This window comes from Schistocerca serialis, chromosome 2 (assembly GCF_023864345.2).
Source record: "Schistocerca serialis cubense isolate TAMUIC-IGC-003099 chromosome 2, iqSchSeri2.2, whole genome shotgun sequence".
Classification (NCBI taxonomy): Eukaryota; Metazoa; Arthropoda; class Insecta; order Orthoptera; family Acrididae; genus Schistocerca; species Schistocerca serialis.
This window is the reverse complement of record NC_064639.1, coordinates 528,990,154-529,016,387: the sequence shown is the minus strand read 5'-3', so window position 1 is coordinate 529,016,387 and position 26,234 is coordinate 528,990,154. Positions and strand designations below refer to the sequence as shown.

General features: G+C 40.1%; 1 protein-coding gene across 1 annotated transcript in view; it reads right to left on the bottom strand.

Moving 5' to 3' along the window:
• The window catches only part of LOC126457495 (putative ATP-dependent RNA helicase TDRD12), a 449,051-nt gene that overhangs the window by 395,479 nt on the left and 27,338 nt on the right, over window positions 1-26,234 (bottom strand). Inside the window, exon 4 of the mRNA XM_050093799.1 lies at window positions 5,950-6,161. Coding sequence (XP_049949756.1) covers window positions 5,950-6,161 — 212 coding nt within the window. The remainder of the gene's footprint in view (window positions 1-5,949; window positions 6,162-26,234) is intronic.

The window sequence follows — 26,234 nt, the reverse complement described above, 5'->3', positions numbered from 1 at the left end:
GTAATTAGTTAAGTTATTCTGTATGGCTAGCTGTGCTTCATACAATGGAAAGACCAGGTAGAAATAACAATGATAATATGAAAAGGATAGATAGATACTCAACATAAAAATGACATGTTGAGTAGAAGGCAGACACAATGAAAACACTGCTACCCATAAAGATATCAACCAAAGCCTTCATCAGAAAAGAAAAATGCACACACCTTTCACACAAGCAAGCTCACCTCACACACACAAGTGACCACTATCTCTGGCCACTCTGGTCAGAATGCAGCTGAAATACATCAAATGAGACAAAACTCGGCATGGGGTGGAGAAGGGGCAGGAATAGCAGGATCTACGTGAGGGAAGAGGAATCAGTACTGCCTGGTAGTGTGTGCAGAGACTAGTGGTGGCAGGACAGAACTTAATATGCTTGATTTCAATGGTTGCTTCACAACCTGAGCCATATGGATCCTCCCATCCACCACCAGCTTTTCTGAACTAGGCAGACAGGGATTATCTTTACAACACATTCTCCACTCTCGAAGTCTTCCCTGCCTGAAACTACAGTAATCTACTGTTCCTACACCTTAACCCACCCTGAAACCACCTCACAATTCACTTCCCCTCAGTCCCATTGTGCTCTGCTCTCCGCTGGTGCACCCAATGGTCTTTTCCCCTTCTCTGCTTCTCTCCTTCCCACTTCTCATCTTTCCCCTTCTCCCACCACCACAGCTTCCCGATACTGTGCCTGGCAGCCCTGTCTGTCACCTCTAGTCCCTGAATGCTCTACCAGGCAGCATTACTTCCTCTTCCCCCACCAATATCTTGTTATACCTACCCGTTTCCGGACCCCCTCTGGATTGTTGCTCCTGTTCAATGTGTATTTGTTGCAGTCCAGCCTGAGTGGCTGCAGTTAGTGGTCATGTGTGAATGGAAACTTATATGTAACAGTCTTTTTCACTGTGCCTGTCTGTAACGCAAAATGTCATCTTACAGTAAGCAAGCAGCTTATCTGAATGAAGTACTTCACTTTAAAAAGGTTTACCTCTCATACCTGTAATCATAGGAATTTTACCATTTCTTAGTTCATTGCTCAGGTATGAGATTGGGGCAACCTGTACTGTACACATCTTGTAATAATTAACTTTCCTGTAGAAGAAGTCCAACTCTTAAGTTCTTCTTCAGGACTGTTATTTACTGCATCCACACAATCCAGTAGGGCTGTTCTTTTACTCAATATGTGCCCTATGGCAGATACATGCTATGTGCCCCAGCTTTTTGCATACAAAATATGACTTCAAGGAATGAGTAATAATGTTTTTCATGCCTGGTGGTGCAATCACATATATATATATCTTATTCATGATAGCTTTCTTTAGATTTGTGGGCAAAGTCATGCAGCAAATCGTTCTGTGAACTTTTGCTCACTAAATGAGCGGACAATGGTTGATAAGTGTTTCTTGCTGTGCACATATACAAATGACGAGGACAGTGAATCACCAACTCCTTTTCTAAGCACTGTATCCCCCTTCTATAGACCAGTGAATGAAAGTGTGTTCAGTGATGATGCTGACTCATAAGCTGATTGATGGACAAAAAAATGACTACTAGTAAAAAATTCTACACTACTATCATTTGTTGACTGACTAACACGACAGCTATTCAACACTACTTTTACCATCATACATAATGTTATTTCACGAGCTTCAGTGATTTTTGGAACATTAGTTAATGCTGGATCAGATGGCTCCATTCCTTTGCACTGACTGCCTTATCTGGTACTAGATGCGAGATAATGTCACAGGTTGAGATATAACAGATGTGCCACAATGTTACATGAAAAGTCGTTCTTGTAGAACTGCTTGTTCTGCTACACATGTTTGGTTAAGTTGCTTAACACACTCAACTTGAACCAAGTCACCATCGTATGGGTTTGGCGACCACAGCTGTCAGACAGAAAACCCCAACACCAGAAAAACTCAACTACTTACACTATGTGATCAAAAGTATCCAGACACCTAGCTGAAAATGACTTACAAGTTTGTGGCGCCCTCTATCGGTAATGCTGGAATTCAGTACAGTGTTGGCCCACCCTTGGTCTTTATGACAGCTTCCACTCACGCAGGCATACGTCCAATCAGGTTCTGGAAGGTTTCTTGGGGAAATGCAGCCCATTCTTCACGGAGTGCTGCACTGAGGAAAGGTATCGAGGTCGGTTGGTGAGGCCTGACACGAATTCGGTGTTCCAAAACATCCCAAAGATATTCTATAGGATTCATGTCAGGACTCTGTGCAGGCCAGTCCATTACAGGGATCTTATTGTCGTGTAACCACTCCGCCACAGGTCGTGCATTATGAACAGGGGCTTGACCGCGTTGAAAGATGCAATCGCCATCCCCAAATTGCTCTTCAACAGTGGGAAGCAAGAAGGTGCCTAAAACATCAATGTAAGCCTGTGCTGTGATAGTACCACGCAAAACACAAGGGGTGCAAGCCCCCTCCATGAGAAAAATGACCACACCACAACACCACCGTCTCCAAATTTTACTGTTGAAACTACATACGCTGGCAGATGACGTTCATCAGGCATTTGCCATACCCACACCCTGCCATCAAATCACCACACTGTGTACCATGATTCGTCACTCCACACAAAGTTTTTCCACTGTTCAATCATCCAATGTTTACGCTCCTTACACCAAGCAAGGTGTCGTTTGTCATTTACCGGCGTGATGTGTGGCTTATGAGCAGCCGCTCGACCATGAAATCCAAGTTTTCTCATCTCCCACCAAACTGTCATAGTACTTGCAGTGGATCCTGATGCAGTTTGGAATTCCTGAGTGATTGTCTGGATAGATGTCTGCCTATTACACATTATGAGCCTCTTCAACTGCCGGCAGTCTCTGTCAGTCAACAGACGAAGTCGGCCTGTACACTTTTGTGCTGTACATGTCCCTTCACGTTTCCACTTCACTATGACATCAGAAACAGTGGACCTAGTGATGTTTAGGAGTGTGGAAATCTCATGTTTAGGAGTGTGGAAATCTCACGTACCGACGTATGACACAAGTGACACCCAATCACCTGACCACATTCGAAGTTCACGTTTTCCGCATTGAGCCCCATTCTGCTCTCTCACGATGTCTAATGACTACTGAGGTCGCTGATATGGAATACCTGGCAGCACAGTGCACCTAATGTGAAAAACGTATGTTTTTGGGGAGTCCTGATACCTTTGATCACATAATGTAGTTTAGAGCGTTGTTGTAATGTCAGCACACTTCATACAATTTCTTACAAATAGTAGGACAGTATTCTAACAATTAACAACATGAGGAAAAGACAGAATGCTATTTACCGTAAAGATGGCATGTTACACTGCAGAAAGGCACAATTAAAAGACAATTACACATTAGTTTCCGACCATAGGCTTTGTCAGAAAAAAGAAAGAGAAACACTAACACATACACACACATTCATTCACACAAGCAAGCACACCTCACGCACACATGACCAACATCCCTGGTAGCTTGGGCCAGAATGCCAACAATTCAATTATTCTGTCAATGAAGTCGGTTATTCAACTAGCCTTGCAATGAAGGACAAAATGGTGTAAGTAGACCTCCCAAGTGCAGGTAACTCAACCCCAGGATGAGAGGGATCCACCTGTAGGTAGGTGTAGTGTACTGCCCTCACCCTCACCTTTCCTTATCTCCCTCCCTTTTTTTATTCAAAAAATGTACTCACTTTTTGTTTTGGTGGCCGTGCCGCTCTTGGTTGCACATTAGGCGGCTTGATTGCCCCATACAACAGCAAGTGTCAGCCAGGTACTACCAACAAACACTGCTTGTACATCACAGGTAAAGTTCAGATGGAGTCAACGAAAAACATTTGGACCTCCAATCAATTTCTGTTTATTAAACTGCCCAGCCAAGTCAATATCAATCGCCTTCAAACTGCGATACACAGGTACACTGTGCCGCCAGCGATGACGGTAACCACATCGCAGAGGCATTGCTGTGGCACGTTAACACAAGTGAACGTAGCAAGCCAACGCCCAGCGAGACACCCAGAGCTATGCGTCCGCACTCCTCGACGTTCGCAGAGCGAATGACGCTCCGTGCTGCGGCGCAGCTGGACCCCAGTAGTGCTTATCGCAACCAAAACTTCCGGTCGCCACGTGCTCGCACAGTGCCAGCGCGCCTTATCAGCCCGACCGGAAGTCAATTATTCTGCAACACGGGCCTAGTAATACTAGGGCCCGTGTTGCCATTGCCAACTTTCGCCCATAAAAAGAGGTACTCATCAGCATTTAACTTCTTCTTCCTTCTTGTAGTCAAAACAAATGGCATGCTTGGAACAAGAGTACCATAAGGCTGTTTAGCCAACAGTCCTGTAGTCTTAGCAATACTCCACGTCTTCCAAGCCAAAATGTTAGCATATGGAAATGCTTCAAGGCCACCATAATATGCTTGATTGCCCCATACAACAGCAAGTGTCAGCCAGGTACTACCTCCAAACACTGCTTGTACATCACAGGTAAAGTTCAGATGGAGTCCATGAAAACTGATGAAAGAAGACTGTTTTCTGGACACTATACAAGAACTTGGCCTTCATGTCATGAACAGTACTCTAAACCCACCTACTTTCCAATATCTCACAGGTAAGGCAACAAATATAGATATCACCCTTGCAAACTCTCAAGTCAGTGTTGGCATTGCAAAGTGCAGGGTCTGTGATGGACTTGAACCAAGTGCCCATAATTTCATTTATTTTACAATTACAGAAGCAGATAATGACTTAGGCACTATAATACAATCTGTGCAAAATTAATGTTTACGCAAAGCCGACAAATTGGTGCAAGCAAGAGGTCTAAAATTCCTTGGAGTCCCAACCATCCTTAAGAATCAGAGCAAGGCAGGCAAGAATATATTTCAAGAGACAACTAGAGGAAACAGAATGACAAAGACTGAGTTTCTCTAATCTATCCCTCTCCCCTCCCCGAGGAAGGAACTAATACTTTAGAAAGCTAGGATAGTATGTCATTTTTATATGTACTGATCAGCAATACTACATATTTCACCTTCTGAAGGTATGTACTGGCCAGCAATACAGTCTCACAATTTATGGGACATTAATTAGAGAAAACTCAGAAAGCTGATGCACCATTTTTTCCTTTCCCAAGCAGAGTATGCAAATCACTGTTGCCACAGCAATTTATCCTTCATTACTATTTGGATGCATGCAAGTGTGTGCCCAGGAAGGATCAGCTTATTCAAGCCATTCCAATGAATCTGACACTTGGTTCATAACTAGCACATAATTGGCAACTGCTTAAAAATACATGCATGTCTACTAATCTGCTCGTAGTAGGTACACTACAATTGTCTCAGCATGTGGCCTAACTAACAAAAAATCATTATCTTTCAATGGTGCCCAATGTGGAGCCATACTAGAACTATTAATTAAAACCATGACATTTCAGTGCTCACTGTGCGAGCTAAATGATAACCAAATTTGTTGTTTGTGGAGAAGGATGGTTTTACATTAATATTCTTAAATTGTTTGCCAATTTTTTTAATATCCCATAAATTGTGCAGGTCTGTGAGGTGTTTTTTGCCTTTCTGTGGTGTCTGTATTACAAGTACTGGATTTCATTCTGTTGGAGAATCTGTCAGCTGAGTCTGCCAATTATCCAGTATTCACTGCAACTTCTGCTACAGTATTAATTTCTTGTATGTACAGTTTCTGGCTTAACAGAAGTGTCTGTGTGCCCTATGTAGCACATATGTGAGTGCAGCAAACTTATGCATGCATGGATGGTGTGATAAGTTATGTATTGTTGAATCAGTGTAGGTTGGTCTCCTGTAGATAAAATAAGTGTAACATTAAATATTATTTCTTAGGAAGTGTAAACATGTTACTAAAACGATTTTATTTTTTGTTATTTACATTAATACATACCTTCGAAAATCTGTGTCTCAAATACTGCATATTCCTTATCACAAAGCTCTTCACCAAGATTAATAAAACCCTCATCAACGGATAGGTAGAGGTCAACATACAGCCTCTTCCGACTTTTGCTTTGTTGTTTTTGTACAATGTAACTCCCAGAACTTTGTCTCAGAACATGTCTCACAAATATTGCAGATGCAGGACACCACATTTCAGATATTCTGAAAAAATAATTGCAACATATAAGAGCATACAACGTAATAAAAATCCTATACAGCCTGCTTAAAATTAAAACAGTATTTGTGAATGAAAGAGATTTTGCATTGTTTTGACATACTATGTTGGATTACAAACCTGTTTGCTGATTAATGACAGTTTCTGAAATCCATTATTTTTATGTATATGAAAACACACATCGTAAACTGAACATTAATAGAAAAGAATTGGTTACCTATGAAAATCATCCCCCCCCCCCCCCCACACACACACACACACACACACATTTGTAGCAATAATGGGAATACGTAGAAAAGGAATGGAAATAGTGTGATGAGAAGGTAGAGCTTGCGCAAAGTAACATGGCACCAACACAGATGTGTTGGCTCTTCCCATGCAAAAAAACACCCAAGAATGTTTTGTGATAGAGCAGTTGACACAATGGTTAAATATAAACTACATCATGACAGAAGGAAAAGTGCTCCAGTGTGTTATTAATTGAAGGCACACATTATAAAGTGGCAATTGCCAAATTAGTTAAGAAATGACAATCTCTGAAGAATTTGAGTATATATAATTTCCCTACACTATGAACTGGAAAATGTTGTTGTATTATGTAGCTGCTTCTGTGATAAAGTGGTGCAGCTCCACTGACTTATTATAATGAGAATGGGTGAATGGTTAGAAGGTGCTTGTTGTTTTTATTGTGGTCCTCAGTCCATAGATTGGTTTGGTGCAGCTCTACATGCAACTCTATCCTGTGCAGCTCTCTTCATCTCTGAGTAACTACTGCAACCTACACCCTTCTGAATCTGCTTACTGTATTCGTCACTTGGTCTCCTTCTATGATTTTTACCTCCCATAATTCCCTACAGTAATAAATTGATGATCCCTTGATGCCTCAGAATGTGTCCTACCAACTGATCCCTTCTTCTAGTCAGGCTGTACAACAAATTTCTCTTCTCGATTCTATTCAGTACCTCTTCATTAGTTACATGATCTACCCATCTAATCTTCAGCATTCTTCTGTAGCACCACATTTCGAAAGCTTCTATTCTCTTCTTGTCTAAACTGTTCATCATCCATGTTTCATTTTCATACATGGCTACACTCCATACATACACTTTCAGAATTGACTTCCTGACACTTAGATCTATACTAGATGTTAACAAATTTCTCTTCTTCAGAAACTCTTTTCTTTCCATTGCATTCTACATTTTATATCCTCCCTACTTCAACTATCATCAGTTATTTTGCCTCCCAATAGCAAAACTCATCTTCTACTTTAAGTGTCTCATTTCCTAATCTAATTTCCTCAGCAACGCCTGATTTAATTTAACTACATTTCATCATCCTCATTTCACTTTTGTTGATATTCATCTTATATCCTCTTTACAGTTTCTCTGCATTCCATTAAACTGCTCTTCCAAGTCCTTTGCTGTCTCTGAGAGAATTACAATGCCATTGACAAACATCAAAGCTTTTATTTCTTATCCCTGCACTTCAATTCCTACTCCAAATTTTCCTTTTGTTTCCTTTACCGTCTGCTCAATATACAGATTGAATAACATTGCAGATAGGCTACAATGCTGTCTCACTCCCTTCTCAACCATTGCTTCCCTTTCATGCCCCTTGACTCATAACTGACATCTTGTTTCTGTACAAATTGTTAATAGCCTTTCCCCCCCTATATTTTACTCCTGCCATCTTTAAAATTTGAAAGAGAGTATTCCAATCAACACTGTAAAAAGCTTTCTCTAAGTCTACAAATGCTGTAAAAGTAGGTTTGCCTTTTTGCCTTTCCTTAACCTATCTTCTATTAGAAGTTGTACTGTTAGTATTGCTCCACTTGTTCCTACATTTCTCCAGAATCCAAACTGATCTTCCCCGAGGTCTGCTTCTATCAGTTTTTCCATTCTTCTGTAAAGGATTTGTGTTAGTATTTTGCAACCATGACTTATTAAACTGATAGTTCGGTAATTTTCACACCTGTCAGCACCTGCTTCTATGAAACTGCAATTATTACAAGGTGTACAACTTTGCTTCCGCCATTTGCTGATAGGTAGCAACAACAGTAAGTAGCGGTCGAAAGAAACAGATCGCATACATCAGGCAGTTAGTTTGGACCTCAGTCAACATAACCTCATTCAAACATTAGTCGATTTGTGTCAGCATCATAGTGTTGTTCTTGATTGAAAATGTCAGTTTACGAGCCTAATTCTCTTCATTTGCTGGAGGTGTTACTGTTTTGTTTCAATATCAAGAAAACAGCGGCCGAGTCTCATCAAATTCTCTCAAGTACATTTGGTAAGGACGCTATTAGTTAAATAATGTGCAGTGAGTGGTTTCAACGCTTCAACAATGGTGATTTTTAACGCCGTAGACCGGCATAGTGGTGGAAGAGAGAATGTTTCCGAATATGCAGAATTGGAGACAATGCTGAGTGAAGACTCGCGTCAAATTCAAGAAGAATTGGCACAATTAGTAGGAGTGACACAGCAAGCCATTTCAAAATGTCTCAAGACCATGGGCATGATTCAGAAAGAAGGAACTTGGCTCCTGTGTGAGCTGAAACCAAGAGAAGTTGAACAGCATTTGCGAACTGTTGCTTCAGAGGCAAGAATGAAAGGGATTTCTGCATTGCATTGTGACCGGGGACAAAAAATGGGTTCATTACAATGACCCTAAACGCAAAAAATCAATGGAGATATCCCGGACATGCTTCCACGTCAACGGCCAAACCGAATATTCACGGCTGTAAGACCATGCTCTGCATTTAGTGGGACCAGCTCGGCGTCTTTTACTATGAGGTGTTAAAATCAAGTCAAACAATCACATGTGCTCATTATCAAACGCAAGCGTCTGAGTAGAGCATTAAAAGGCAAATGGACACAATAAATTTAGAGGCAAGATAAAGTGATTTTGCAGCACGACAACACTCGACCCCACGTTGCAAAAGGGGTCAACATGTACTTGGAAACATTAAAATGGGAAGTCCTACCCCACCCGCCACATTCTCCTGACATTGCTACCTCTGACTATCACCTGTTTAGATCACTGGCGCATGGCCTGGCTGACCAACGTTTCCAATCCCATGAAGAAGTCACAAATTGGATCAATCCATGGATCACTTCAAAAGATGAACAATTTTTTTGACGTGGGATTCGTACACTGCCCGAAAGATGAGAGAAAGTAGTGGCCAGGGATGGAAAATACTTTGAATGATAGCTGTGTACCCAATTAGTTTCATTAAAAACTCAAATGCTGGGGAAAAAATGGCGGAAGCAAAGTTGTACAGCTTGCACATTCTTCTTGAAGTCTGAGGGTACTTCAGCTGCCTCATACATCTTGCTCATCAGATGGAAGACTTTTGTCATGGTTGGCTTTCCCAAGGCTTTCAGGAGCTCTAATGGAATGTTGTCTTCTCCCGGGGCCTTGTTTCCAATTAAGTCTTTCAGTGCTTTGTCAAATTCTTCACGCAGTATCATATCTCACTTCTCATCTTCATATTGTCCTCTTCTGTTTCCATCTTACAGACTATTTAACAGGTTAGATAGATTTTCTGTGCGTACATCAACTGTTAAAAAGAGGAAGCTGAGCCGTAATTTATTTCATTTCCACTTCCTATTTTTCCAGTTTTATTTCTATGCTCTATCACTTTTCTTCTACTTCAACATGCCTACTTCAGCAATTTCTCCGTTGAAAAATGCTTATACAGTTTACAGTTTCTGTCTCACACTAAGCACTAAAATGCATTAAGAGTATTATAATTCATTCAGCTGGAAGATTTTGTTTCAGAATCTGGCTAACAAGCAGTAAGCATGTTGTTGTTACATGTGTTATAAGAAGTTACTTTCTACGCAGATTGTAAATATCCGTAAGTAATATCTCAGCAATGTCAAGCAGTGTAAATGAAAAGTGTGGACTCAAAGTTTCAGTCCAGTCTGCAGTTAAATTCTGCTCCACGAACAGATAATACATAGTAGTGTGAAGCCATCTGACACTGAGCTGTCCTCAACAGCCGAAACACACAGGGAGATCCCCATCTCATTGTCATAAAACTTTGCATTAATTATTCAGTTAAAAAAACTGAATAGTTTATTCTTTGCAAAATAACATTTGAAATGGCAATGTAAAAGACTTCACATAAATCTAATGTGCTGGTCAGTAATCATACGTCAGAATCTTTCATTGTCATTGACCACATACAGTAAAATAGGCTTTCTTAATAATATTAGGTAATATCTTAATAATATTGAGTTAGAGATGAACTTAAATTATTACAATTAACCTTTACAATCCACGTACATATTAACTATCCTATATACAGCTCTAATCCTGAATATTAATGTCAATAGTGCCCATTTCGCAGGGCTCTTTCATTTTGTAATATCGGTTTTTTGTCAGCAAGTCATACAATTTTGTTTTGAATTTTTTGAATGGCAGGGATTGAGCAGTAAGAGGCAGCTTGTTAAAAATTTTGAGGGTCTTTATTTTATGAGAGTTTCCTGTTATAGTTAGCCTGTGTCTTGGAATGTCAATGTTTGCCTTATTTCTGGTGTCGTGTTGGTGCATTGTTTTCCTTAAACACATTCTTTAATGCTGTTCTTGACAGAGTGCAGACGCATAGACGTACAGCTTCACAACTGTTAGCAGCTTAAGCCTGATAAAAAGAGGTGACAGTGCTCTTTAGAACCAGCCTTGAATAATATGCGGAAAACTTTTTTTTGGACTTTTAAAATGTTGCTGATATGAGGAGAATGTCCTCATAAGAGAAGGCCATATGAGATGAGAGACAGAGAGAGTCCAAAATATGCCATACGGAGATGATTATTACAAACCATATCTCTCAGTTTCCATATGAGGAGGACACTCGTGAGATCTTTTTACATATTTGATTGATATGTTCTTCCCAACTGCGTTTGGCATTAATATTTATTCCTAAAAGTTTGACACATTTATTTTCTACCTCCTTAATCAATCCTAACATATGCTTTTGAGTTTAATATGGATCACAGACAAGTTTACTGGCTGCAAACCAGTTCAATGCACAGTCGACAGTTTCTTGCGAGATCTTATTAAGGCTTGGGACATCATGATGTGAAGAAAGTAAAATTGTATCATCACCTTAGCGGATTACAGACTATGATACACAATGGGGCAGCTCATTGATAGCCACAGTGAAAAAGAAGGGGCCAAGGACCAAGCCCTGTGGTACACCTGTGCTAACTTCTACTAAGGGGGAATGTCTATTTTTAATTGAGACAAACTGTCTCTTGTTAGTCAGGTAGGAAGAGATTACTCCCAATGTAGATTTCTGTAGACCATAATACTCCGATTTTGTTAGTAATATGTTAAAAGGAATGCAGTTGAAAGATTTACTTAAATCACATAATACAGGTGACACCATCATCTTAATTTCGAAAGCAGTTAAAGTCTGGTCAACAATTTCTAGAGCAGCTGCAGTGATGTTTTTACCCGGCTGAAATCCATACTCATACTCACTGTTGTGCAAAAGGGCATATTTTTCAAAGTAATTACTTAATTGAATGTACAAGAATGATTCAAATATTTTTGAGAATAGTGGCACAATAGAAACTGGTCGATAGTTCTGGAGTAGTAGTTCATCACCCCTCTTGTATATGGGGATAACTTTTGAAATTTTGAGCAAATCTGGAAAAACTCCATACTTTAAACATTTGTAAAATAAAAACGTGGCTCACTTATCAAATGAACTGTTCTTTTAACAAGTAAATCTAATGTACTTGTCAGTGATCACATACGTTATCAGTTGTTATGAAATGTAAACTTTTTGTGCACAATACATGATTTATAATCTGGTAATCCTTTATTTTAGTGAAACAATTACCATACCCTGCACATATTAACATAGGTATTCCTTCAGGTAGTATATTAAGACAAATTATAATGTTAATAAATAACAGTGACTTTGCAGAAAATACGGTGCATGGAGAAGAATGCATTTTTGTGATGACACCAATATTATAGTAACTTTAATAAAACACCACAATCGTAGTAGAGAAGGTAAATTAAATTTTTAAGGATATTAACCATTGAGCAGAATATAGTAAATTAAAACTAAACATACAAAAAACAAACAGCACAAACATTGACTCAAAAAGGGAAGCAATTCTGTCACATTACATATAAATGATAAATCTATAGACTGTATAGTAAATACAAATATTTTAGGGATGAATATTGGTTATCAACTGACACGGAATCAACAAAGATACTGCCAAAGAGAATGTCCTCAGTATGTTATGCCTTTCATAGCATGTTACATCCTTAGGGTCCTATTAATTATCAATATTTAACAGGCAGTAAATTGTGGTGACATGCTGTTATATGTACACTCAATTCGAAGCTACGGGATTACTTGCACAAATGCACAAAACATGGACAATTTTCAATTTACAGAAATGAGCTGTAAGAATAACACTAAAACGGGTAGTTGGGCTTATTATAAAGAATAGTATTACAATAGAATTCTATGCAACAGGCTCAGGCCACTTTCTGCCAATACCACACTACCTGCAGCAAACCCACGAACTGTCAAACCTTCATTCCACACCACAACACTTCCTGCTTGCACTGATTTTCAACTGCAGACAGTTTGCTGTCCTGTGTGATCTACATCTATATCTACACCATACTCCACAAGCCACCTAGTAGTGTGTGGCAGACAGTACTTTTTGTACCACTATCTGAGCCCTCCAACCCTGTTCCAATCGCAAATAGTGCGTGGGAAGAATGATTGTCAGTAAGCCTCAGTATTGGCTCTAATTTCTCGAATTTTCTCCTCATGGTCATTACGCAAGATGTATGTGAGAGAAAGTAATTCAAGATGCATGTGAGAGAAAGTAATATGTTGTCTGACTGTTCTCGGAAAGGCTATCTTGAAATTTCAATAGTAAATCTCTCTGTGGTCCATAATGCCTCTCTTTTGATGTCTGACAATGGAGTTTGTTGTCTGCCAATGGATTTTATTGAGCAACTCCGTAATGCTCTCATGCCGACCAAACGATCCCATGATAAAATGTGCTGCTCTTCATTGGACCTACTCTATATCTTCTGCCAGCCCTATCTGGTAGGGATCCTACACAGATGAGCAATACTCAAGAATCAGTCAAATTAGTGGCATATAAGCCACTTCCTTCATGAATGAGTTACATTTCTCTAAGATTCTTCCTATGAATCTGAATCTGGCATCTGCTTTCCCCACTATTTGTGTTATGTGGTCATTCCACTTAAGGTCGCTCTGGATAGTTACTCCTAGATATTTTATGGCATATATTGTATCCAGCGGCTTGTCATTAGCTCTCAGGTGATATACATCTGCATCACAGCAAGTTAAGTGTTTATCTTTTCTTGTGTTTTTCACTTAGTATATTTATTAAATTCCTGTTTAAGAGGTTTAATCTCATGTTTTTGTAAGTGTAAATTCATTCAGTCTGTAGCACAATAGTTGCTCACTGAACAACCACCTACATAGCTCATTAACGCATCAGCACCCACTGGTGACACATCAGGAGGGCAGAAAGTTGTCTTCTTTCATAGTTCACTTCTTCAGCTAGTCTTGCTAGAATGGTTAGGATGTGTGCATGCTGTTTGCGAATGCAAGACCAACTGGCCGCAATTTGTGTTAGCTGAATGCACTTTTGGCTACAGCAGTCACGTTCAGGCTGCTGCCTGTGGGTGTAACGGCTGTGGAGAATCTAGCGCGTCACATGGGACACCTCATGTGTCACTTGTTTTGCCCACAGTCTCTGCTTCTGAGGCGCCTCGTACAGCACCCAATGTGGTGGGTCCACCCTCCAGAAGGGTCAGTGGTGGCTGGTAATGTGTTCGCATCACTCGAGGCGGGGGGCCAATGTGGAGATGTGGAGACTGATCGCCTGGTCTTGCTCATTCACCCTGTGAGTGGACAGGTGGCTCTTTCAGCAGGGTCCGAACAGGCACGGGGGGGGGGGGGGGGGGGGGGGGGGGGGGGGGGGGGGGGGGGGGGGGGGGGGGGGGGGGGGGGGGGTGTTTACTAGTCATTGGGAGCTCCAATGTTAGGCTCATAGCATTCAGGGCTGGACAGAAAGCCAATGTGCGCTCGGTATGTCTGGGGCAGGGGGACCTCATCCGAGATGTGGAAGTGGCCTGGCCTGTGGCTATCGATTTTGCACGGTGCAGTCATCTGATTGTTGTGACTAACATCAGCACCAACAATGCCTGTCACATACGTTCTGAGGCAATCCTCAGTTCGTCCAGGCTGCTGGCATCGCACATGGGGTACAAGCAGAGATCGCAATTTGCAGCATCATTCCCAAAGTTGTTCGGAAGAAGCTACTTGTGTAGCAGAGTACTTGTGGAGTGCACATGAGGATTTTTTAGGCTAGGCATTAGTTCGAGCTACTATGAAGAACACTCACCAGTCGATATTCAGCAAGGGAAGTCAAATGGCATTCACAATAGACTGTCACAATTTTAACAGTAAACTGTCGAAGTACTCATAATAAAGTTCCTGAATTTACTGCCCTCCAGGAAAGTTCTCATGTTCAAATTGTTCTTGTGACTGAGAGCTGGCTGAAACCCAAAGGCATACTTAGCAAGTCATGAAACATATATCAGAGAGACAGATTAGAGGCCATAGGATGGGGAGTGTTCATTGCAGTTGATGCAAATGTTCTCTCTACTGAGGTCAAGGTTGAATGTGACAGTGAAGTCATCTGGTTGCATATAACAGGTGTAGGTGAAACCAAGTTAATTTTTGAATATTTTTACTGGCCACCCTATTCTTCTGTGACGGTTCTACAATCGGTCAAAGAAAATCTACAGTCAACAGCGCGTAAATACCGAGCTCATGCAATAATGGTTGGAGGTGACTTTAACCTGCCGAGTATTGACTAGGATATCTACGAATTCATTGGGGAGATACAGACATACAAAAAACAAAAGTTTTCTGAAAATTGTCTTGAGCAGCAAGCTCGGCACCCAACATGCAATGGAAATATCTTAGACTTTGTAGCTACAAATAGGCTGGACTTTTATCAATAATGTCAGTATAGAAACAGGGATTAGCTATCATGATGTCATTATAGAAACTATGATTACAAAAGTTGATATCAGCCAAGAAGGCTAGGAGAGTGTTCCCAGTAGATAGAGCAGATAAGCAGTTATTAACATCTCATTTAGACAGTGAATTGGCATCACTTGGTTCCAGTATGATGGATGTACAGGAATTATGGAGAAAAGTTTAAGTAGATTGTAAATCGTGGTCTGGGGAGTTATGTGCCTAGTAAGTGGATGAAGGGTGGAAAAGACCCACAATGGTTCAATAACAAAATTTGGTGGATGCTGAGGAAGCAGAGGATGTTGCACTCTTGGTTCAAAAGGGAATGCATAAATTACGATAAAGATTAGTAGACATTGGTGTATATGAAAAGATTTGTGCGCAAAGCATACATCAACTACTACCATCACAATGCAGCAAAAGATCTGTCATAGAACCCAAGAAAATTCTGGTCCTATGCAAATTCATTAAGTGGGTCTAAGGTTTCCATTCAGTCCCTCATTGACCAGTCTGGTGTGGCAGATGAAGATAGCAAAGTTTTAAATTTCACATACAAGAAGTCGTTCAGCACAGGAGAATCATACAAACATCCTGTCATTTGACCATAAGGCAGACTCCCGTATGGACGACACAGTAATAAGCATACCTTGTGTAGAGAAACAACTGAAAGATTTGAAAGCAAATAAATCACAAGTGCAGATGGAATCCCAGTTTAATTTTATAAAGAGTACTCTACGTCATTGGCCCCTACTTATCTTGCATTTATGATGAATCTTTCGCCCAGTGGAAAGTCCTAAGCAACTGGAAAAATGTGCAGGTCACTTCAATATACAAGAAAGGTAAAAGGATGGACCCACAAAATTGCAGCTAACTTCAGTTTGCTGCAGAATCCTTGAACATATTCTCAATATGAATATAATAAACCCTTTTGGGACTGAGAAGCTTATGCCCACGAATCAGCATGGTTTTGAAAGCATCGCTTGTCCTAAACTCAGCTTGCCCTTTTCTCACATGATATACTGAGAAATATAGTTGAAGAGCAACAGGCAGATTCCATATTTCTAGATTTCCAGAAAGCATTTGGCATGGTGCCCCATTGCAGGCTTTTAATGAAGGTACAAGTATATGGAATATGTTCACAGATATGTGAGTGGCTCGAAGACTTCTTAAATAATAGAACCCAGTATGTTATCCTCGATGTTGACAAAGGTATCGTTAGGAGTGCCACAGGGAGGTGTGATAGGACCACAGTTTTTCTCTATATACGTAAATGATTTGGCTCACAGGTTGGGCAGCGGTTGTTTTCTGATGACGCCGTGGTGTCCAGTAAGGTGTCGAAGTTGAGTGACTGTAGGAAAATACAGGATGACATGGACAAAATTTCCAGCTGGTGTGATGAATGGCAGTTAGCCCTAAATGTGGAAAAATGTAAGATAATGTGTTTGAGTAGGAAGGTCAAACCTGCAATGTTCAGATACAGTATTACTAATGTCCTGCTTGACAGTCAAGTCGTTTAAATATCTGAGCATAATGTTGCAAAGCGATATAAGGTGGAACGAGCATATGAGAACTGTGGAAGGGAAGGCGAATGGTCGACTTTGGTTTATGGGTGAATTTTAGGAAAGAGTGGTTCACCTGAAAAGGAGGCCAAATACAGGACACTTGTGCCACTTATTCTCGAGTACTGCTGGAGAGTTTGGGAGCTGTACCAAGTCAGATTGAAAGAAGACATTGAAGCAATTCAGAGATGGGCAGCTAGAATTGTTACTGGTAGGTTCGAGAAACACGCAAGAGTTACAGAAATGCTTTGGGAACTCAAATGGGAGTCCCTGGAGGGAAGACAACTTTCTTTTCGAGAAACACTATCGAGAAAATTTAGAGAACCGACATCTGAACCTGACTGCCCAACAGTTCTATTGCCGCCAACATACATTGCGTATGAGGACCCCAAAGATAAGATACAAGAAATTAGAACTCACATGGAGGCACAATGATAGTCGTTTTTCCCTCCCTCTATTTGCGAGTGGAACAGGAAAGGAAATGACAGGGTACCGTTCGCCGCGCACCGTACGGTGACTTACAGAGTATTTATGTAGATGTAGATGTAGATCAATAGTGTTATACAGTAGTAGATTTCATTTCCTATGTATGTACAATATGTTATATGTATTTACATTTAGAGTCAACTGCCAGAGTCTGCACCATTCATCAATTCTCTAGAGGTCATCTGCAAATTGTTACTGTCTTCTGGCATTGCTACTTAGTTATAGACAACCGCATCATCTGCAAACAGTCTTAGAGAACATTTCTCCTGATCCAATCAGTATATAAAAGCATCCAATTGCCATTTTTGACTGATTTTTGATGCTTAACATCACCCAGATAAAGTCACAATCGGAATCCGTGACAACCTCGCCAGATTTTATCGAATTCTTTACTGTAATAAACAAGCTGCCACTACTGGGAACTAAGCAATCCTTATGATAAATATTCCAATCTGAATTTAGGATTTCATTGTCATTTAAGCCCAGTTTTAACGAACTTCCTGTTCCCAATACTGTCTTACTTTCAATAAGCAGTGCTAATTCTGGGACCTTTCCTTGCAGTTTACTAAAATCATATTAACCTTTCCTATCTCTGGTTTGCAACAACACAAACATTCTCTGAGGGCACTGTGTCCAATTTATCAAACAAATCGTCTTTGATCCCAAGGGAGACTTTAACTTAAAAAGGCCCATGTGCACACCTCATGTACTTCCTAACATTGGTAGCTGCTGTCTGTGTGTAATGCACGCCCGACCTATCAAGCGGAACCCTACATTTCTGTACCTGATAGTGGAGATTGACAAATTCGCATCCAATACAGTTGCGGAGCCATCTGGGCCTCTGCTTTAGACATTCCACTATGCTCCAAACCACAGGACTGTGATCAACCCTGGGTATGATGTTACAAATAAGACAGCTTAGCCTGCACCCTGTGTGTGACGCTAGTTGCCTCCACCAAATCAGCCATCCACTGAAAGGAGACGAGGATGACCTCAGAAAACAAGCGGCAGGTGTCATTCATGCCGACATGCGCCACTATGTGCAGCCGGTTGCATCCAGTGCACTCAATAGCTACCGGCAGGGCCTCTTCCACATCATGGATGAGACCTCCCGGCAACCATACTGTGTGATTTACTGTGTGTTCATCTTTACAGTTGTAAGAGCTATTTTCTTTTATTTGTTCTTACTATTATTCATTGTTACTGTTACTGGTTGTTACTGTTACTGGTTGTTACAGTCATTCATTGTATGGTACTCAACAACATCAGTGGGAAGTTTGTCGAAAATTGCAAATGAAAAAATTCGATGTCGTGCTCTTCGCCAAGGAATTGCCATAGGAGCGCAGTTGAGAGAAATGGTTTGAGTTTTACATGCTTGCTTTGGGAGTGAGAAGCTTATGGGGGTCCACTGTTCTGTGTTAACAAAGTAATCAACAGAACTGCTGCAGCTCTGAATATAAACAAAAACACCACTGTGAAGATTGGGAAGGAAATGTTCAACAAATAAAAAGAAACTGAAAAATCATCAAAACTTACTCCTGGGGGAAAAAATGTTGTATGGATGTATTACTAACATCGACTCATTTGCAGGGGATGCGATTCATCATCATGTTTATGATGATTAGAGCAGGAAGGAACATCCAACACTCAGGAAGTTACTGGTGACACTTAAAGAAACAAAGCTTTTCAAAGCAGTGTTATACCCTCATCCACAGTTTTGCACAACCTATGCTTTTACTATGGAGATTTCTGTGGCCGCAAGCTACTGATGGAGGGAGATAATATAGCTGCATGGCAATTTCGATTTTTAAGTGATATTCATAGCATAAACATCAACAAAGTAGTGTGACTTGACGAAACATGGGTCAGTTCTGGTCACATTGTGAAGGAGGGCTGGACAGACAACACAACTAAAGAAACAATCAGATTGCCTTCCAGCAAGAGGGGCAGACTTATTCTTCTTCATGTTGCCAGGTTTTCTCACAAATAGCCCCCTGCTTTTTAAATCAAAGAAAACCGGAGATTCTCAAGAAGAAACAAACCACTTTACATTTACAAAATTATTCAAAGATCCACTAATACCAAATCTTGAATAACCATCAACAATAGTTCTAGGTAATGCTCCTTACCATTCAGTTGAGGTTGACAATGCACCTATCATGGCAAACCAGAAGAAGGAAATCATTAACTGGTTTCAGTGCCATAATGTTGATGTAAGTGATGACCTTAAAAAGGTGGCACTTATGGGGGAAAAAAATCTCCCTCTAAGCCACAGTTCTCTCTATACGAATTCGATGAACTGACAAAGAAACATAGACATAAAGTCATTAGGCTACCACCTTACCACTGCCATTTCAACCCAACACAGTTAATATGGGCCCAAATTAAAGTTTACATTGGCAGAAATAATAATAAATTTACCCTCTCTGCAGTCAAAGCACTCACAAGAGAAGCTGTCAGGAATATCATCTCTGCAGATTGGAAGAAGTTTTGAAATTTGAATAAGATGGTCTTAATGGCAACTAATTCCACAGCAAGTTCATCTCTCGAATTCAATCTGTACCACACAAAATAAATATCACTGTTTACAATATAACTACTGTAAAAAAGAGGCCCTGTAGGAGACGAGGTACTGGCAGAAGTAAAGCTGTGAGTACCGGGCATGAGTCGTGCTTCGGTAGCTCAGTTGGTAGAGCACTTGCCCGCGAAAGGCAAAGGTCCCGAGTTCGAGTCTCGGTGGGGCACACAGTTTTAATCTGCCAGGAAGTTTCAGCCTTAATCTTATTTTTTGTTGTGTTAGAACTCTAAGTAGACAGATCAGAAAACTTAATAACAGTTTCATTACAAACCTGTAACAATTCACTTCTCGTGTTGAAACCGTACGGGCACCCAATTAGTAGCTGACGGAGCAGACAGATCCTTGTGTGTCATATTCAACTCAAATTATCTCACAACAGAGATCTCCGACAAAGTTCTGGTTTCAAACATAAGAAAATATGACGTACTCCTAAGATTTGATTCCCATAATGTATTCCCCTAACTTCAATTAAAAAAAAAAAAGTTTCCCTGCATGGCATGTCGAAAATTCCATAATGTCGTGAGAAAATGCATTTTCGTAAACTGTTCGTATATCGTAATAATAATTTATTTCCCCAGATACGACTAAGATCAAAATTTAATGTAATCCTTCCAGAACACTTTAATGTAATTTCCATATTTATAAAATGAACCATTTGCCTGTTTGCGGGACATAGCAACTCTCTTCTGGACTTCCACGTGCTCCTACCAAGGGTCAATCCCAAAGTAATTTTGTACAAACTATAGTCTGTATATACAAAGATTACCTAGAAAACTAAAATTAGAGGTTAGCAAAAAATAAATCACGACTAAACACCCATCACATAATAACAAATTTCACAGCCTTATGCTTTTTTTTTTTTTTACAGAGAAATCATATGCCCAAAATCTGAACTGCGTAATACCAACGTATCACTTTCTTTCTGAGCTCAACATCTCACTCAATACAAAATAAGGCAAACTCAGTTTCTCAAAAATGCTGAAGGGAAGGTAGAGAATGTAACGCACACACAGTGACAAGTGATGGGAAATGTAATGAGTGGTGTGTAACTATTCTCCATCTTAACATTTTACACCAGGTATAAACTGAATGAGGTAGAGCACTTGTTAACACAATAGCTTAATATTTGGGAGGATGAAGGTTCATGCTCTGTCTGGCCATCCTGATTTAGGTTTTCCTAAGTCATTCCAGTTAAATATTGGGACAGTTCCTTAACAAAGGTCACGGTCCAACACCTGACCTATCCACATTAAACAGTTCTGTAAATATTTATATGTCAGAATATGGATCTTACGTTTTTTCCCCTTGTACTGGGCTGATGAATTATAAATCATTGTAAAAATGGTTTCTGGATGAATAAATTACTATATTAGATTATGCACTAAGATGAAAGTGCCCTAAAAACATGATATGGGGGAGGCTCTAGACAAGCAAGCTCCATTCAAATGGTGTATAATCCGTGGATATATTTTATGACAGAAGGAGTCATCTGCCACATAAATAAAGGGCAGACTGGAGCATTTTACACAAATGCTGAAAACAAATGCAGGTGCTGCTGTATGCAATAGTGTTTCATAGAGGAAGACACACGTTCACTATGAGGTCAACATAAGGAAGAGGGCAGGCTAACAGAAGGAAATAATAATTGTATGACAATACCATCGGAGTTCTGACTCATGATTCATGAACTGAAAACGTCATTCTTCAGTATCAATCCATCTCTTTCAGCTCCCTATAAGTTCTTGAAATGGAGTAGAAAAAAAGTACTTACATCACTGAAACTTTTTTTTATTTTTCAATGTAGTCTTATTGTAGATTAATGCACTTGGTCCAATGATGTTCCAGTGCCTTGATCCCATCTCAAAAAGGTTTCCTCCAGGCTTGCAAAATAGCTGTAAACTCTGGCTATCAATTCTTCATTTGAAGTGAATCTTCGTTTACCAAGAAAAATTTTCAGTTTTGGCAAGAGATGGAAGTCTGACGGAGCCACATCAGGGGAATAAGGCAGGTGTGGCAACAATTCATACTTAGTTCATGTAATTCTGCCATGGCGACAACACGTGTGCGGGAACCCATTGTCTTGATGGAAGATGACTTTCTTCCTTCTAAACCTGGCCTTTTTTTGCCTCTTCTGTTGCAATATGTCCAGGAGGTTAGCATAGTACTCTCCAGTAATTATTTGCCCAGTGGGGAGATAATCTACAAATAAAATCCCCTTCACATCCCAGAACACTTATGCCATGACCTTTCCCGCCAAAGGAATTGTCCTTGCTTTCTTTGGTGGCGGGGAATCAGCATGTTTCCACTGCTTTGACTGTTGTTTTGTCTCTAGGGTATAGGGTATAGTAGTGCACCCAAGTTTTATCTGTGGTCACAAACCGGCACAAAAAATCTTTTTCGTTTCTCCTAAAACGGGCCAAACATTATTCCGATATGTCCATTGTCATGCGTTTTTGATCCAGCTTCAAGAGTCGCAGCACCCACCTTGCAGATAATTTTTTTCATTTTTAATTCTTCAGTTAAAATGTAATATATCCCTTCAGATGACATGTGGCAAGCGTGAGCAATTTCATGCACTTTCAATTGGCGATCGTCCGTGATAGCGTTACGGAGATGTTTAATAAACTCAAGTGGCAGACTCTGCAAGACAGGCGCTCTGCATCGCGGTGTAGCTTGCTCGTCAGGTTTCGAGAGGGTGCGTTTCTGGATGAGGTATCGAATATATTGCTTCCCCCTACTTATACCTCCAGAGGAGATCACGAATGTAAAATTAGAGAGATTAGAGCGCGCACGGAGGCTTTCAGACAGTCGTTCTTCCCGCGAACCATACGCGACTGGAACAGGAAAGGAAGGTAATGACAGTGGCACGTAAAGTGCCCTCCGCCACACACCGTTGGGTGGCTTGCGGAGTATCAATGTAGATGTAGATGTAGATGTAGACCATTTTGTGCACTTTTGCAATGATTTCTGGAATAATGACACATCTTGGCCGACCACTGCGTGAGTCATCATTTAAGTTCTCCCGACCAAATTTAAATTCATTTGCCCACTTGGCAACAGTTGAATATGAAGGAGCAGAGTACCCCAGTGTATTCTGGAAATCGGCATGAATGTCCTTTGCTTTCATTCCTTTCTTTACAAAGTACTTAATCACTGCTCGAATCTCGATTTTCTCCATCTTCGCAAATCACTATGTGGGAACAAAAACCGAGCCACGTCACCGCCACACCTCTCTTCAAAGAGCACTGATGTGGCACATGTGTACAGGCAACAGTTCAATGAATATCATGTGAACAACTCATTGCACTAGTGCTGACCTCTCTGGTGATTCCAAGAACTTTTCAAACCACCCTCATATTAATCCATAATGAAAATTTAGCCATTTCCCAATCCATTTATCCATTTTTTTCTGTCTGTTTTAACTACATGCTTTACAACAAAGCAATCTCCATTTTATGTTTAATTTCATTTCTTTTCCCATCCTGACACCATCCTCTTTCCTTTCCATTCTTCTTCACTACTAGCCTTTCCATCCAAATATTTTTCTCTTGTCATCAGGTGCCTTTCCTCACGTTTCTTAAAATATTTTCAAATCTGTTTTTGAAATTTGTATACATTCAAGACAGCGCAACATGTCTCTCACATGATATCCAGATTATCACCACAAACAAAATGTTGTCTGACATGCTATTTTATGTGCCTAATTGACAGAACGGCCTGAGATTAATCTGGTGTGTTGTTCAGTTAAAGGATATTAACTGATAGTGATAGGCAACTATAACTGAGTAGGTGGAAGAATGTCCCTAATAGCTGCGAGTGCTGTTCACAAAGCACCAAGCATCCAGTGCACGTTGGTCTATCGATTACTCACACGATTTTGAATGCATTGCTGTTGATTTTTGAATATTTTTGATCAAATTCTAAGTTGATTTCTGAATGAATCGTAAATTGATTTTTGAATGCGTGCATAGTGTACGTGATGTCTGTGCCAGAGGAATCCCCGTCGCATCTAGAGATAAGCTTTCCGGCAGACAAAAGGGGACGGGTCTATACAAGCTGAGCGAATAAAGCTGGAAGGCTGGCAGCCGCTGAAGTTCTATTCTTGGAGTAGCGCGGAAAACACGTTGTACGTACACGTAATAACGCCTAACCGGAGAATAAATGCAGAATAACTACACCGGCGATTGTGGCAGGGTTAGTGAAGTAAACCAGAGAATAAATGTTGACACTGGCAGGAATAGTTACAGAATTAGTGATGACAAGATTGTTAGAACGAGGAATGAGAAGAAATGCCGACTCACACAAGTTACAGAAGAACATGACGATTCCAAATTTATATAAAAATTTCGTACTACCACTTTTCGATCTCATGCTTCAGAAGCTAGAGAGTATGAATGACATATGAAACTATTTCCTAACATAAAACTTTTTGCTTATAGTAGGCCTAATAGGCATTTGATACAGACAGTGACAAAATACACGTAATCAGATCGAGAAACCACACCAGTCTTAGGTACTTATTTGTATTAACAGCTTTTCTAGTATTAGACAACGACATTTCGTTTTTTCATATAGCAAAATGTCGACGAACTTTGATAAGCTAATAGATTCTTTCCCAGAAACGAAAGTACGCCATATAAAGCTGTGGCAAGATTAGAGAGAAAAAAAAGCTAGGCCTTTTGGGCTGAAGAAATGTGTACTGTCTTGCTTCTCTCTTGTCTTTGCTCATTTTATGTATCATATATTTAATTTTATGCCACACAAAACAACAAGTTATTAGCTAATAGGCAGTAAAGACTGCAAATTTTCAGAAGAGTTCTTGTTCTGCCAGTTACGAATAATCCCATCTAGTATTAATTGAGAGATTTTTTTAAGAGGGGCAGGATGTCAAACCGACCGACTGGGAGTAGGAGAGGCACCACAGGACATTTTAATTTCCACTGGCCGGAATATAGGTCGATTGCACCCATTACAAAATACTACACGTTAGAATTCCACAGAGCGATATGCCGAGACGTCCGATGGAAGAATGCTGTGTGAAGAGGCTTGGCACTGCACTCCGGAACACTGTAAGGCCAAATAACATGTCTTACGTTCCCTCATATATGTTTTATGTATCAGACTCTTCAGAAAGATATGCGCTACAAAATGAAGATATTTTTGAAAAGTCGATTTTTTAAATTTGTCTCAAACGCTCGAGGGAGGGGGAGCGCCACTATCTAATATTGTCCCAGTTCGGAAATATCGTAGATCCGGACCTGATGCACAGAGCAGTCTGAGTTGTAGTGGGGAGCTGGTAGTCTCCACGTGACCTGTGTTTACGTGAAGTGATTTTGTTGTTTCCTCTTCGTTTATTGCTCTCATGTACAATGAAAACAAAATGGATTTCTGTGGCCGGGAGCTATCAAGTGAATTAAAATACATTCACATAATTACAGAAGGCTAAAATATATTATTAGTTTCAGATTTTATTTTGTTTCCACCTTTCTGACAGTCAAGCGATCATCGCCTTGCAGAACAATGAAGTTATTTTTGTCGGTTTGTTAAAGAAATTTGACTTTTGTTAATCTCTTCTGCTGAGGCCAATTTAATTGAAACGAAGTGTTTAATTCCACACTATTGGCTAGTTTCACCTGTTCGCTGCATTTCAAGTTCACATTTTCATCTTCTAGCACGTATGGTATTATGCCGTAATAAAGAACCAAACATGAGATGGTACTGGTACTCCAAGAAAATTGGCATCTGATTCTGGACATACGAATGTGCACTTTAAGCCGAATTATGCATTTTAGTATGGTTCACAAAATTCCCATGCTCTTGGAGTATCCTCTAATGTCTTGTTTCTTTTATGACATAATGTAAGATCTTTTAATGTTTACACGTACGAACATACGGGCTTCCTGCATCATCATAGCTGTCCAAGTGCGGCGACGCCTGTCATCTGGTGCAACTGCTGAAACAAATCCATTTGTAACAGGTCGCGGGAAAATATTCTGAATGGTTGTTCCAAAAGCGTTATTTTCAAGTAAAGTAAATTTCCTTTTACACAAGATGAACTCTGTGCGTGACTGTCCAATGAATTTCTTAAATCACAGAATGTTTGACTCTCATTCAAAAATCAAATCTTTGAGGACGACCATTTAGAATATTTTCGAGCCCAGAAGATCAAACATTTATGTCATTTTTAAAAATTTTACTGGCACATTTGTGTCATGTATCTTAAAGTGTAACACGCGCAAAAAAGATCAACATTATGTCTGAAAGCTTAGCTTCTCTTGCAGCTTATTAATCTTAGAGACCATTATTATACGTGAAAGCTTTTCTTTTCTTGTAGCAACACTATGTATAGTAATTTAAACCATTACCTTTTCCT